The 16,275-nt window shown below is 41.1% G+C and overlaps 2 protein-coding genes across 11 annotated transcripts in view; one reads left to right on the top strand and one right to left on the bottom strand.

Moving 5' to 3' along the window:
* CNKSR2 (connector enhancer of kinase suppressor of Ras 2) overlaps positions 1–2,672 on the bottom strand; it is a 265,333-nt gene extending 262,661 nt beyond the window's left edge. For 4 of the 10 annotated variants that reach the window (XM_019666999.1, XM_019667014.1, XM_019667058.1 and 1 more), the window contains exon 1: positions 2,137–2,670. In XM_019666999.1, coding sequence (XP_019522544.1) covers positions 2,137–2,200 — 64 coding nt within the window. In that variant the 5' untranslated portion in view covers positions 2,201–2,670. Of the gene's footprint in view, positions 1–2,136 lie in introns of all 10 variants that reach the window. The other 6 variants (XM_019666991.1, XM_019667006.1, XM_019667049.1 and 3 more) reach the window with 3 other exon arrangements.
* Positions 2,199–16,275, top strand: part of LOC109395249 (translation initiation factor IF-2-like) — a 395,555-nt gene continuing 381,478 nt past the window's right edge. The window contains exons 1-2 of the mRNA XM_019666111.1: positions 2,199–3,093; positions 9,928–10,019. Coding sequence (XP_019521656.1) covers positions 2,199–3,080 — 882 coding nt within the window. The 3' untranslated portion in view covers positions 3,081–3,093; positions 9,928–10,019. The remainder of the gene's footprint in view (positions 3,094–9,927; positions 10,020–16,275) is intronic.

Genomic DNA, 16,275 nt, shown 5'->3' with positions numbered 1-16,275 from the left:
TTCCATTTTGTCTATCTCACTGATCTTTTCAAATAAATCTAAAATGCGTCACTAACAGGTATGAACATAAGTTATTCAACTCAAATACAGCAATCATTTAAATTCACCACTAAAGATGTTAGCCCAACTTCAAAGAAGCTGCATTTTATGCTGGAGAGATTTTTTTTAAAGGACTAGTGTACTGAAAAACTAATAATATGTCTCAGAATATGTGTATCATCTGTCCTACTTGCTTCGGTGGACCTAAACTGTAGACAGGGAAAACTGCAAGAATGTACTAGGAGGGTAGGAGGTGAAGAAGATGGAGTATGCAGCACTCACTACAAGCATCATGGGAATTTGTCAGAGGTAGTCTCTGAAGGTAATCGGACTCCCAATGAGCCAAGACAGCTTTTCTTTGAGAATTTCAGTAATAAACTCAAACTAAAGCACCCTTTTAGGCAAATTCAAAGAAAGGGTTTTAATTAAGCATTCTTGCTTCTTGCATATACCCTGGCTCTTTCTTCCATGACTGAAAAACAGAGAAGACAAATGTTTCTCTATCTGACAATCCAGGGGGGGGGGATTGGATTGGTGGGAATCTAGGAAAGCGTTATTTCAATAGCAAATAAGAAAACAGAAGAACAGAAAAGATGAGCCATTGCAGGACTTTGTCTTAGTCATGGCACCTATGGCACCTTAGCACAATGCACTGCACACGGGGGTGAGGGGCGGTTGATAAATAATGAATTCGATTTAATTCAATACACTCTCATTTGTATTGTGCTTTGCAGTTACAAAGCACTTTCCACATATTAGGAAAAAAACGAAGTAAATAAGGAATAAAGGGGCATGTAAGGGAATAGAAGGAAAGCAAATGGATAAAGGGAAATTCATAATAAGCAAAAAGCTGAAAAGGTTTGGGAAAGAATAAAAAAATGAGTTTCTCCCTGTTCTCAATCATTTCTAATCATCCCACCTTTCGTTCTAAAGCACCTGGACCTTGGAAAGTCGTCCTGCTAAGCAAGCCCTAAGAAGGGGCTTCCTCATTTCGGAAATGATAAGCCATCCCTGACTAATCTACCTGGAGTTTGTGCCTAGGAATAACTACGAGCAAAGCGCTAACATCATCCAAGTGTGGCCAGAAATCCTTTATTCCGTCCCATCCCTGTCAGCATTCCCTGAATCTTAGGAATCGTGGGGACTGGAGGTGGGGGTGGAGTGGTCGTGAGGAGGGGGGTCCTCTACAGGCCCCTTAACTCAGACAACAGAGGGAGACAGTGAGGCAGGAAAGCCCAGGGACTGGAGAAAAAGCCCACGTTTGCGACTAGGAGAGCGAGTGTCTGTAAGTATGGTTCTTAGAAATTGCCAGGGAAAAAAAGGGGGAGAGCCTTCAAGATGGAAGAAATGAGGGGGAATTTGAATGCGCATCACCTTACACCTGGCGTCGAGCCCCCAATAAAAAGCCATGAGGTCCAAAGCCTCAACCGGCCAGAAGAGGAGGAGGCAAAGGGCGCGCAGGGATGCCCTGGAGAGAGCTCAGACACCGGCGCGGATGCTGTCCCAGGGGAAACATGTTTTCCTCTTGAAGTAGCGCATCCCCCGAGCATCCTCAGCCCAACCTGGAGGATAGGGCAAGCTCCCCGGATTCAAACTGGGGCGGCCGCATCCTGACCCCATTATGTGGGCTTAAAAGTTGCCCGGAGAGTTGGCAATGAAAAAGGCACCTGGCAGGGGCGGGCGCTGAGGGGGCGTCAGGTTTCCCAGGAACAAAGGGGCCGAGGAAGGGGCACCAGCGCAGCAGGTCTCTGGGGGAGCCTCCCTGACGGGAGAGACGAGAGTCGCCACGTCCTCCCGGCCTGGGGGGCGCCAAGGGGGAACCGGTAAGGGGGCAAGATGCGCCTTGATTCCGCCACCCCGTTTCCAGTCTCCTATCCTCCCGCGCTCTCCGCGCCCCTCTCCAGCTGGGGAGCCACCCGCGGGAGACAATAGGAGACAGGCATCCCAAGCCCCGATCAGCCCCGGACGACCCCCGCCGCCACCCGGCGCACCACGATCAGCCGGCGAAAGCTTCAGCCGCGGTGGGCGCCCCTTCCCTCCCGCGCGCTGGGACCCCACGCCCCTGGGCCGCCTCGCCCTCCGCACAGCGGGCATTACCTTTCATCCAGTCCACTACTTGACTCGGAGACCATTTGCTCACTGGTTCCATGATCAAAGCCATGGGCACGGGCTCGGTTCCGCGCGGGGCACGGAGCTCCGACACAAACGAACTCAGCAGCCCGAGCCGCGCTCAGGTGGGGTCCCTCACTGGCCGCTGCCTCGCTGGACGGGCGGCGCGGAGAAAGCGGCTTTTGTGTGTCGGGTCTCGCGGCTACAATGTCTCTAAGCACACAGCCGGCAGCAGCGGTGCGAGCGGTGACCGGGAGGGAAACGCGTTGGGGTCGCGGCTCCACTCGGTCTCCGCTGAGATTGCGGCTGCTGCGGTTGCTCTGACTCTTCGCTCGGGTCTCCGTCCCTCCGAGGCTTCAGTTCATGGGTTACACGGCCGAGGGTCGCGGCTCTTGAGGGAAGGAGCCGCCGCCGCACGCCCGCAGCCAACTTGCCCGCTCGCCTCGCGCGCGGGAGTGAAGCCGCGGCACGACAAGCTGCCGGGCGGAAATGACGAGGGGCCTCCTGCCACCCAAAATATCTCTCCGCAGCCCTCGGGTGCGAGGCGCGCGCTCCACGAGCCCCCCGCCCGCTCGCGGCCGCGCGGTCCCGCCCCCGGGGCCGACGGCAGGCGCGTGAGGCGCGTGCGCGTGCGCGCGCCGGCACGAGGCCCCAGCCGGGGGGTCTGCCTGTCAGTTAGGCAGGTGCCGGGGGCTCGCAGCCTGGCATTCCCGCCCCACTGGCCGTCCCGGGACAGGGGCGCGCGAGGAGCGCGTGCGCGGCACGGCGGCTGCGGCGGCGGCGGCGGCGGTGTGAGCTTCAGCCGGGGTCGGTCAGTCAGTCAGTCAGTCAGTCAGTCAGGTGCCAGCAGCGGGAGCGCTGCCCGGAAGGGCCTCCGAGCGGACGCAGCGGCGGCGGGACGGTCCGCCCACCAGTTGAACGCAAACTGCTGAGGCGGCTGAGGAGGTACCTGCGGCCCCGCCGCCAAGGGGAGGGGGACACCGCTGAGCGCGGGGTTACAGCAGGAACCCGGGCTTTCTTCGCTCCCGCCCGCCCCGCTGCTGAGTGGGCTCCCGAGGTGATTCCCGAGCCCCGCGCACGCCTGCGGAGACGGAGGCGTGGAATGCCGCGGACGGGAACGGGGCTCCGCCAGCCCAAAACGCAGCGATGACGAGGCAGGAGGGCCGGTGCTGTGGGGCCGCCCCCAGTGGTGCGCTGTGCCCGGGACCTGCAAGTGCGGTGGTGGTGGTGATACCGAGACAGGTTGGGCCCACGTGCCTTTTGAGGGGCTCTGTGTCGGGTTTTCGGCCAACTCCTCCAACGCTGGGAGCGCCCACTACCTATTTTAGAGGATGTCTCTTTGTTTTCAGATATTCTTATATTAGAACTGAAGGGGAACGCTGGAATTGTAAACATGATTCTTCAGAACTCATGTTCTTCAGAAATCTTACACAAGCTACTATGCAGCCCTTAATAAAAGACAGTTCGCCTAATGAGGCTTCATTTTAAACCACAAATAATCCTAGAAAGTATAGATTCAAACACTCTACCACCATTATAGATATTTTCTCTTTGTCCTTAAATAGCTCCATTGCGTAAAAGAAAAACTCATCTTATTTCTATAACCATTTCAATAATGTCAGTAGGTTTTGCCAGTTCCTGCAGTAACCCATTTTCTCTAGTGCAATTGCATAAGATGCATAACTGCCGCTTTTCTCAACTGGTATGAGTTGACATCCCTCCACACCCCCCCATACACACACAAAGAGCTGAAATCACAGTAGTTAAAATATTTCGATGTTTTCAGGCTAGTGGTACAAACCAAGTAAAACTTAAGATGGCCTGTCTGTAGATGTGTTTATTTTTTTAATAATCCAAATTTAAAATATATGGGACATTCTGGAAAGAAACTTAGAAGATTATCTCACAGACAAGTCTGTGCTCAGAAGATACAGGTATAGCACCTTTCATAATCCAGATTATGGTTGTGATTTACAATTTTTTCTTGGCTAACCAGGTGTAAAAGATATTGTATTCTGGAGAGTGCTTACATTCCAATTGAGTCTCAGAACATTGCATCAATATTTCTAGAAAAGATCATTTTCAGCCTCAGTAATTTATGAAGCAGCTTTATAATAAAAAACGTAATGAAATGGTTGCATTGTGAATTGTTACAGGTTAGTTGTAGAGGGATGTTAAAAGTAACATTATCAAAATAATACTGCTAATAATAACAATGAATATTTATTGAACACTGTGCTAAATACATACATTTTATCCTCAAAACAGATCTATTATTAGCTACATTTTACAGATGAGAAAAACCTTGGCTATCACATGTACTTCCTATCCCCAGGGCCTATTACACATAGTTCAATAAATGTTGAATAAGGTAATGAATAAGGCTTAATGAGGTTAAGTAATTTGTCTGAGGTCATGACACATGATTGTAATACCAAGTTAAGGTGATTCCAGAATATGAGCTTTTAAAACTAGTAAGAAGGGTTTGTATCAGTGACACAAAAACAACAGTACTTTGGAAGGGGAAGGCCCATTGAATGTTAACTGAATATGTCTCATCCGAGGTTAACTACAAAGGAGACCAAGCGTCACCATGAGTGTTCCTGACCAGTACCTAACCAGCAGTGTAGGAAGTGACCAAATTTTGCTGCAACACCAAACTGCAAATCCTGACTGGGCTTGTATGACAAGCAACCAGACTACATCATACTGCAAGCAAGTTTAAAGAGAGATGTTTGCATAATGAATAGAAAATCAATCAAAATAAATGCCAAAGACCAGGATGCAGTAAAAATAAGAGATGTATTTCATGAAAAGATCAATGCCAAAGAAGATGGAAAAAAAGATCCCAAAGAAAGAGGATTTTGAGGAATACCCTATATCAGAATTAAGTTGTACATGTTCTCCTCCTACTTATGTTACAGTAAGGAATTTATTTTGTCTAGTCACCTGAGATAACTATAAAAAAATGCTTCTAACAACTAAGTGACTGAGCTGAAATGTGGGTGTGGGATTCACCAAGGCCTTAGGTATTTGTCCTAAATCCTCCTTGAGGTTTCCCCTACAAAACATACAAAAAAATAAAAAAATTTGCCTTTGATTTTGACAATATAATAGGCATTAATTATTTCACTTAATTCCTTCAGAACATAACTGGCTTTTCACTCTAATATTTTTGGTTTGGGGAGAAGAAAAATAAAAGGATAAAATCATCATTGCCTTCACAATTTTATCTTTGACTCCAAATGACTCAGCTAAATGTTTCCTGCATATTTCTTTCCACAACTTTTCAAATAATCTAGCTTTTATATTCTTTGCCTATTATTCAAAATGTCAATGTCTTGCCCCATTTTTGTAAGTATAGTACAGTGTGATTATATTCAAACTTCGGCAGCTTAATTTTGCCTTCTCTTAATGCACAATACAATCTCAAAGATTGGGGGTATGGTGTCATAAAATGCATATCAAAACATAACACACTAAATGACATGATGTCACACATACTTCAACATTCTAGATACAAAAGCCAAACTGACTCTTTGGAAGCAGACTTGGATTCTTTTTGGAAGCAGGCAGAGGAGAAATATTAAATTGATTAAATTAATTGGAAACATAAAACTTGTGAGATATTTGCAACCATATCAAAATAAATCACTTTAAATCATCTTTTAATTCAATTGTTACAGTTTTGTCCTTTTTATTCTTCTCTCTCTAGATTTTAATAAAAAATTAAAATCTCTTGACCAAAATATTTCCAGTTAAGATTTTGTAGTATATATAATGAGTCTAATTACTGCAGATATGGAATTTACAAAGGTCCTCTGACTGGAATCTATAATAGGTCTCAATGGATCTGTCTTAGGGATTGGGTCAGAAAGGGATGGAGGGTCAGAAAGGCCCTTCCACTGGAAAAGGGGCCTTTAAGCCTTTGTCTCTTTGGAGCCAAAGACAGGAGTAAATAATGTGAATGTTTCTTTTGGAGCTTCAAGCTGAATATCTCTAACCTTTACATTTTCCAACCTAGGTTATTTTATAGGGGCCTTAATCTTCACTTCCCATTTCTTCTGCTAAGAAGCTTGCTATGCATCAGACCTCAGACCTGCCATGAAAGACATATTTTAATGTTTTTTTAGTTATTTAACATTTAGACAAAATGTCTTGCAGAGCCCTTTCTGGTGATTTTCCCAGTTTGCTCAGATGATGTTTTTTTGCTATAGCTGTCTGTTTAATTTTTAGATTTCTTGCTTTTTTAATGAGTAATATTTTATCATAAATTATTTTTCTCTTTTATCTTACATTTTTGAATGATTAGTGAGAAGTGACAACACAGAGCAGCAATGAGGGTAGTCAGTGTCCTAAAACCGGAAAGGATAGGAGCCCTCTTTTTTTCTATTTAGTTTTGCCCAGACCTTTCCTATAGTTTCAAACGTAGGTGTTCTATGATGGTACAAGTTGTATACCTTGTTTAGGAACATTAGCGAGACAATTCTGATAATACTAGTAGTGATAAAACAAATTATTCTTAAGAACAGTATATAAAACTTGCTCCAGAGAAAGCTTAGCAAAATGTTTGGAACAACGTTTTTACTTCCTTGCAGTATGATTCAACTAACAGCTACTAACAGCTATGAATAAAGAACCAAAGCCTCTGATGTAACCAATCACCAGATAGCAATCTGTCTATGCCCCCAATAATCAGAGAAGCAAGTAGGAAGAGACCTTTAACTGTATATGGGCATTCAGTGTGCTGCTCTGGGCCAAACCTCCCTTTAGATTATCAGGGAGCTGCACCCAGAGACTGTAATTAAATTAGTAGAATCCTTTCTTTGCTGTTCTGCCTCTAGGGTAAACTGTATTAAGTCATGTCCTTTCCAGACCAAGATTTACAGCAATCATTTCTGGGTGAAGAGAAATGGGCTTAAGTTGAGGTTATCCCAATAGGGTTTTTAAGAGTTCTTTCCAGGTATTCCCTGCTGTATTAATCACAGTTTAATTAAAATCTCAGAGCCCACCTAGATTAGGAAACGAAGTTTTCTTAACACATTAAGCCCTAGCCCATGAGGGAATTTTCTGGTGCATTTAGCAGCCACTAATGAAGAACATACAAACTTACTCAACGAACATGTTTTGAACACTACCAATGTGCTGTCGCAAGTTGTATCCTTTGATCAGAAAAATTAGCTTGATTTTGTGGCTGCAGATGACCAAGATGCTCATAGACTGGTAGGGGAAACAGAAATATTCACAGTTAATTTAACATGATAATTTGTTAAGTGCAATGATAGATGTGCTCAGTACTATGCACAGAGGAGAACTTAACAACTGGGGAAGGACTAGATGGAGGGAATAATGCCTGTTCTAGGTCTTAAAGAATGACAGCCAAACAATAATGCAGAAAATAACTTATAGGTAGAAGGACAGTGTGAGCAAAGTTACAGAATACTATGAATTAGGTATCTGGATGGCTGGAGTTGAAAAGCAAAGCAAGAGGTGACGAGATTAGGTGGGAAGGGTGGGCAACAGCCAGATCAGGGGAAAAAATCTCAAACTAAGGATAACCTAAGAAGACAGGAGCCATTTAAGAATTTTAAGCAATGAAGTGACTTGGTCATATTTATATATTTATGTTTTATATTGACTGGCAGCCATGGAGAGCATAAATTTGAGAGGGACAGGCTGGGGGAGGAGGTCAATTTGGAGGATGTGGTAATAGACTTGTAAAGAGATGACTTGGATCAAAAAAAGAACAGTGGAGGTGGGGATGGAAAGAAGGGAATGGATTTAATAGATATTCAGGAGAACTTGGTGATGGATGAAATATGAAAGTTTAGGAAAAGAGCAATACCAAGAATAATTCCCAGGATTCTAGCTTGGGTGAATGGGTAAATTATTTCTTCTCCATCTAAAATAAAATACAGAAGGAGAAGATTTGGAAGAGGGAAGTGATCTGAGATATTCTGGTTTGGACATTCTAAACATGAGACATCTGTGGGACAGCTGAGAAGGGATTTCCAATAGGCAGTTTCTGTATTCACATATATGAGTGTGAATCTCAGTATGGGCTGAAGATATAGATTCGAGAATCACTACTAAATCAAGAATAGGAACAAGACAGAGAGTGTGAGATGTTCATAAAGGAAGCCCACAAAATAGAAAATAAGTAAATTATAAGAAGAACCAAGAGAATGTAGTGTCATGGTAGCCCAATGAAAAAAGAATTTAAGGTAGGAAGGAGTAGAAAATTGTATGATGTGCAAAAATGATGTTCCAGTAAGAACTGAGAAGAAAAATCTGGTGGTTTTGTCAGTTTGGATATGCTTCATGGCCTTATTAAGATCTGTGAAAGAACTGGACGTCAGAATGGGGAGGCTTGATGTATAGAACATTAACCTTTTCAAAAGTTGATTTTCCTTCTATCCTTCCGCATAGCCCACCTACATGTATATCTTATTCAGATGGTGCCACAATGAATAGTAGTGATTCTCCAACTTACCACTACTACTTTTGTTCCTTTTCTGATGCAATCCCAGACACTAATGATGATCCCTACTCTATTTGATTATACTTCTGACACTTATGGAATGATGGCACCTTTCAAACTAGGCTGGCTTTGAAATCTTCCCCTCCTCATCAGACTGTAGAACAGCTTTGCCATGGCACTCTGGTGACCTTGCACATGTCTACATAGGCCATATAGGCAAGGCTCAACTACAGTCTGACACATGTCTTGGCAAAATGCCCAGTGATCTTTTCTGGAACATGGCAAAACAGTCTCTTGAGGAGCTATCCTAAGTCCATTGCTCATCTGCCATCCTGGTTCCAGTGAGGCATGGGACTTTCCACCTCACCCCAGCTTCAAGTACAGCTTCTAACTGTAGAACTGTTCAGCTGTAGTTTAGAGTTGGCTCCTCAATGAGAGTGACCCACCACTTGTATCATGTATCATCTGGCTCCTCTGGTTTGGTATCATCCTATGGAACTAGGGATGTGGGAGTTGACAGTATGATGATCTTGCATTGCTGCCTGTGTAAATAATAAACTTTCTAAATCCATTTGGACTTGTTTTTGCCTTACTGGTTGAATCTATGGAAGTGTGATAAGCCAAGATAGAAGCTGCCACCATGCTGCTGCTTAGGTACTGCTTGACCACTTGGCACAGGTCAGATCTAGGAAGTCCATAAAGAGTCCCAAAAGGAGTGAGTTCTGCTGAACCCTCTGCCTGGATAAACTAGGCCAGGTCAGCCCTGGCCTAGTAAATCATCATCATCATCATCAGCAGCAGCAGCAGCAGCAGCAGCAGCAGCAGCACAAACTAGATTTCAAATTTGAAAAGACTGTTTACCCTAATCATTGGGGTAAACCCATAATTAATAAAAACCCAGTGTTAACGTTGCAGGATAAAAATGCTGAGTTAAACCCTTTCTTCTGAGCTTTAACATTATTTATTTACAAAACACCTAGATTTTAGGGAATTCCCTCATAGTCAAGATGTAAGGTTCATTTTCATCTGAACATTTAGCAGTCTTACTTTATAGTGGCACATGTGAACTGGCAAAATTGGTGCTAGAGAAGTTCAGAGGTCCTGTTTATAAGTTAACTGATACATCTCTATAGATCAAATTTTTTAAAAGTAAGAGTGCTTAAGGTAGGAGACAAAATATTTAATCCTTGGGCAATAATTGGCTACAGAAAAGTAAAATTGGGGAGTGGGAAAGGAAGATTGCTTTCTTTCCCCATAGATTTTGTCTTTTTTCTCAAATGGGTCTTATTTACTTCTAGGAAGATTGGCAAATTAAGGATGCTCATACCAAGTGGAACAAATCAGTTATTCCTACTGACCAAGAACTGTATCCAGAAAGAGAGAGAGGCATGTAAGTTTGCCACAGCTTTTTGACATTTTCTTGATTTTTAAAGGAAACTTAATTATCTTGGTGATCTAAGAAATGAAAATATTTTTGTTTAGTTTCTCTTAGGAACTATTTCAAATACTTTGTAGGACAATGCAAGCTAACATTTATTGATTTTTCAACATGAGCATCTACTTTGTATGGTTCCTATGCCAAGTACTATAGATACAAAAATGAGTAAAACATGGTTGCTGTCCTCAATCCCTGTAAACAAAACAAAACATGCAAACAAGTGAATTGTCAGAGATATACAAAAGTATTTTGGGTGTATTTCATAGTACGACAATATAAATGCATACCAAATGAATAAATAAATAGGCATCTTTCTAGATGGCAATGTAATTTGTACATTATACAATGTTGTGTCTCCATTCATTCATTCATTCATTTAACATTTATTAAATGGTTACTGTGTGCTGAGGACCATGGATAAACTAGTGAATATAATGGGTACATATCCTGTCCCTATGGAGCTTACAATCTAGTGGGACACATACGATATAATTATACACACACACACACACACACAATAGTCAGCAGAGACAAAATGGTGAGCTTTAGTAATGAAAGTAACAAGAACAGATACATATATCAAATCATGGACAGTATTGGTGTAAAACATACAAGGTATAGTGATAGAGAACAAGTGGGGTGAGGGAGAAAGGAAACTCCTCAAGGTGATCAGAAATTTCTTTGAGTAGGTGACTTTTAGGCACAGTCTTGAGATATAAGAAAACTACAGGGAGGCAAAGATCAGAAATAGCCCATTCAAGGAAGAAGTAAAAGCATGTGTGAAGTCACTGGAGCAATAGTTTGAGGTGACTGAGGAACAGAAAGCAAATCATTGTGCCTGAAACATTGTGAATGGGTGAAGGCATGAAAGAGGCTGGAGTTGGAGAAAATGGGTCTTGTAAGTCCACGTGGTAACTGGCTTAGAGAGCAGTGAAAAGCCATTAAGACTTGTATGCCAGTCAGAAATATGATTGATTTATATTTATAAATTACGGATGGGGACTTGCACTCTACTTCTAGAAAGATAAAGTAGAGATACCATGCCCTATTCCTCCCACTAAATACATCTAAAAACCCTGGACATTATATGTAAAATAAACATAAGAAGACTTTGAAAAGCAGAGCGAAGAAAGCAGACCAGCAAGGGAAATTTGACCCAAGGAATGACACGGTAGTGAGCTCTCCAAGATTTTTATTTTTTGCCTCATATATCACAGACTTAGAGCTGAAGAAGCCAGCAACCTGGAAACACCAAGGGCACAAACCAAAAAGTCCCAAGAAAAGCCTCTCTCTCTAGCTAAGTGACCAGGAAGGAGGCAACCTAGCAAAGCAGAAAACATTGAGATAGTAACCACTCTATGCTTGCCAAACACCACAGAAAAAAACTGAAGCTCAACCCACACCTATGCCTCCAAAGGCACAGTAGGGAGCCTAGACTTCTATCTTTGCCAGGCTGTAGAAAGGCATTCCAGCACCTCTGCCATGGTGGTGTCAGAGAAAGCCAAGTGGGAACAGAGATTTTCATCTTTGCCAGGCAGTAAAACCATCCCCACTTCCAGTGTCAGGGAAGCCTGAATTGCTACCTCTACCCACCCAGCAGTGATGGAGTATCCCTTTCCCGCCTGGAGTGGCGTCAATGGAGTCCTTGTGGCGAGTCAAGACTTTGATCACTGCCTAGCAGTAATGAAATCACCTCCCATCCCATGATGTCAGCATAGACCAAATGGTGAGCTTAAGTAATGAAACACTCCTACCCCTCCCATCCTAGGAGGTATTAGTGGAAACCTGTCGAAAATTCAGAACTCCAACCATGGCAGCCAGTAAAGAGAAGCCCCACTTTCAGGTGTTAGTGAAGGCTGAGTGGGGAACCTGAACTTTTACTACACCTGGCAGAAAGAAGGCAGCACCCCCGCTTCCTCTGCTGGAGTGGTGCCACAACTAAAAGAAGGTTTACAAAACATCTAGAGGCTCATAACATAATATCCTTAATGTTCAGATTTCAATTGAAATTCACTTGACATACTAAGAACCAGGAAGATCTCAAACTTATTGAAAAAAGACAATCAATGAATGCCAATAATAAGATGACAGAAATCATAGAATTATCTGACAAAGATTTTAAAGCAGGCATCATAAAAAATACTTCAATGGACAATTACAAAAATACTTGAAATATATGAAAAAGCAGAAAATCACAGCAAAGAAATAGAAGAAATAAAGAAGAAACAAATGAAATTTAATAACTCAAACATAATAACTAAAATAAAAAAACTGAATGTAGAGGCTAAACAGCAGAAAGGAGGGGACTCAGGAAAGAATCAGTGAACTATTAGAATAATAGAAATTACTAAATCTGAACAAAAAAGAGGAAATAGACTTAAAAAAAAACCACAGCCCTAGGGACATGTGGCGTAAAAACAAAAGATCTAACATTTATGTCATTGATGTCCTATAGAAGAAGACAAAGAAGGCGAGGCTGAAAAAGGATGCAAAGAAATAATGGCTAAAAACTTCCAAATACAGCAAAAGACAAACCTACAGATTCAAGAGGCTGAATGCAGTTCAAATAAGATAACTAAACAAATCCATACTTGTCAAATTGTCAAATTTCTGTCATTGTCAAATTTCTGAAAACTAAAGGCAAAGAAAAAAAAATCTCAAAAACAGCCAGACAGAAGCAATATCTTACCTATAGGGGAAACATAATTTGAATGATAGTTGATTACTTATCAAAAATCATAGAGTCCAGAGGATGTCAGCAAAACGGTGAACTAGGAAGCTCCAAGTTTTTGTTTCCCAACAGAAACAGAAAAATAACAACAGGAATCAGAAATTTACATGTAAGAAAATGAATTTGGGCCCTTATCTTACACCATATACAAAAACTAACTCAAAATGGATAAAAGACATAGATGTAAGAGCTAAAACTATAAAACTCTTAGAAGAAAACAATGGAGACAATCTCCATGACATTGAATTTGTCAATGATACCTTATATAATGACAACAAAGGCAAAAGCAATGAACAACAACAAAAAACATAGGTAAATTGAACTTCAATGAAATGATAAACTTTTATGCATTACAGGACATTATGAAGAGAATGAAAAGACAACCCATAGAATGGGAGAAAATATTTACAAATCATATATCTGATCAGAAATTAATATCCAGAATATATAAAGAATTCCTACAACTTAAGAACAAAAAATACACAATCCATCCTATGAGACTTGAACAGACATTTCTCCCAAGAAGATATACAAATGACCAAAAAGACATGAAAAAATGTTCACCATCACTAATCACTAAGGAAATACAAATGAAACTACAATGAGATATCATTTCGTACTCATTAGGCTAGCTACTATGAAAAAAAAACGGAAAATAACAAGGGTTGCTGAAAATTTGGATAAATTAGAACTCTTGAACATTGCTGGGAATGTAAAATGGCACAGCCACTGTGGAAAATGGTTTGGAAATTCCTCAAAAAATTTTTTTAAAAATTACCAATTCCACTTTTTGGTATATACCCAAACAAATTGAAAGCAGGGAACTCAGACAGATACTTTTACACTAGTGTTCATAGCAACATTATTCAAAACAGCCAAAAGTTGGAAACAACCCAAACGTCCATCAACAGATGAATCTATAAACAAAACGTGGTGTATATATACAATGGAATGTCATTCAGCTTTAAAAAAATTGGAGTTCTGACACATGCTACCACATGGGTGAACCTTGAAAACATTATTCTAAGTGAAATAAGCCAGACACCAAAGGACAACTATTATATGATTCCACTTAATATGAGGTACCTATTAAAGAATAGGCAAATTCATAGAAATAGGAAGTAGAGTAGTGGTTACTAGCGACTGGGAGAGGGGACAATGGGGAGTTATTGTCTAATGGATAAGTTTTGGATATGGATAGTGTTGTACAACATTGTTATTAAGGTGCAACTTAACACCACTAGATTTTACACTTAAAATGATTAAAATGGTAAATTTTATTTTATGTATATTTTATCATAATAAAAAATACTAAAAGAAGACAAAAAATACCACCCCAAAACCATAGAGTCCAGAAAGAAGTGGCACAATATTTTTCAAGTGCTGAGAGAAAAAGAAAAAGAACTGTCAACCCAGAATTCTATATTAAATAAAAGTATCCTGCAAGAATAAAAAGTAAATCAAGATATCCTCAGATGAAAGAAAACTAAGAAATTTTGCCAGCTGATTTACCCTAAAAGAATGACTAAAGGAAGTTTTTTTTGTTTTTTTTTTTAATATTTTATTGGGGAATTGGGGAAGGGGAACAGTGTTGGGGGATTGGGAAAGGGGAGCAGCCAAGTTGTTGTCCTTCAATCTTAGTTGTGGAGGACACAGCTAGCTCAGCTCCAAGTCCAGTCACCATCCAGCGGCCCAAAGGCAGCTTGTGACCGCTCAGCTCAAGGTGCCATGTTCAATCTTAGTTGCGGTTGGGCGTAACCCACCATCCCATGCGGGAGTTGAACCAGAAACCTTGTTGTTAAGAATGCACACTGTAACCACTGAGCCATCCGGCCACCCGTAGGCAGCTCAGGGCTGCTCAGCTCAAGATGCTGTGTTCAATCTTAGTTGTGGGTGGGCATAGCCCACCATCCCATATGGGAGTCAAACCGGCAGCGTTGTTGTTAGGAGCATGTGCTTTCACCAGCTGAACCATCCTGCCACCTGTTGGCAGCTCAGTGGCAGCTGAGCTGGGCTCAGCTCACTGACCCATGTGGAAATTGAACCGGCGGCCCTGTTGCTCAGAGTTCGCACTCTTAACCAATTGTGCCACTTTGTTTTTTTAATTAAAGGTTATTGGGGTGACAATTGTTAGTAAAGTTACATAGGTTTCAGGTGTACAATTCTGTAATACAGGAAGTTTTCTAAATAGAAAGAAAATGATAAAATATGCAATGGTAGAACATCCAGAAGAAAGAAAGAACATGAGAAGCAAAAATATGGGTAAACATAATGTAATATAGACTTTCCTTGTCTGCTTGAATTTTCTAAATTATGGCTGATGGTTGTAACAAAATTCATAACACTGATATAGTTCTCAATGTAGTAGAAAAAAATACACACACACACACATACATACACAGAGGGTGCCAAAAAATGTATACACATTTTAAGAAACTATTAAAATTGTAATACTCAATATATACTGATAACAAAAGATGAACACAAGTCACATTTGACTTCTGCAATTACATGAGGTGCTCAAAGTGGTGATCATCAGCGTCCAGATACTTCTGAGTATGGCGAACTACTGCTTGAGCAACGTTGACCAAAGTGTCCACTTGTATACATTTTTTGGCACCCCCGGTGTATGTGTGTGTGTGTGTGTGTGTGTGTTTTACTGTATAGTACAAATGGGAGAGAACAAAGTCATATAAAGAAGGGTAAGGTTTCTAAACTTCAATTGAACTGGTAAAATGATGATACCAGTAGACTGTAATGTTACGTATATATAATGTATTACCTAGAACAAACTATATAAGAGATACATTCAAAAACACTATTGATAAAATGAAATTCTAAAACATATTCAAGTAACCCATAGGAAAACAGGAAATAGAAAACAGAAATGAGAAACATAGACTCAAACAGAAAACATAAAATAAAATGGCAGACTTAAGCTCCAAAATGATGGCAATTACCTTAAATATAGGCCTAAGTACACCAATTGAAAGACAGAGATTTGCAGAGTGAATTAAAAAACATGACCCAAATATATTCTGTCCACAAGAAACTCCAAATATAACAATATAGGCAGGTTGAAAGTAAAAGCATGGAAAAAGATATATTGAGCAAATATTAATTAAAAAAAGCAGGAGTGGCTATATTAATGTCAGATAAAGTAGACTTCAAGGAGGGAAGAAAACTAAAGGGGGAAATAGAAGTGCTGGTATACTCATCTTACATGGCAAAGAGTCAAGGGATACTTTACACAGTTGATAGAAAAGGAAATAAACATCTAAATATGTATTTTTAAAGTTACAATGGTAAGTAATACAGAATCTAAAAATAATCACTTTGAGGGGAATGAATGAAGCAGTAGAGGTATGGTTAAATTAGCTAAATCCTCTTCTGCTTGGCAGAAATTCCATGGTAATGTCCTAAATTAACAAATCTAGGAATAGTGACAATCAGTTTAAATGAGATAAAATGGGAGTG

Source organism: Hipposideros armiger, unplaced genomic scaffold, assembly GCF_001890085.2.
Source record: "Hipposideros armiger isolate ML-2016 unplaced genomic scaffold, ASM189008v1 scaffold_13, whole genome shotgun sequence".
Taxonomy (NCBI): domain Eukaryota; kingdom Metazoa; phylum Chordata; class Mammalia; order Chiroptera; family Hipposideridae; genus Hipposideros; species Hipposideros armiger.
The sequence above is the reverse complement of the archived record's forward strand: the minus strand, read 5'-3'. Positions and strand labels throughout refer to the sequence as shown.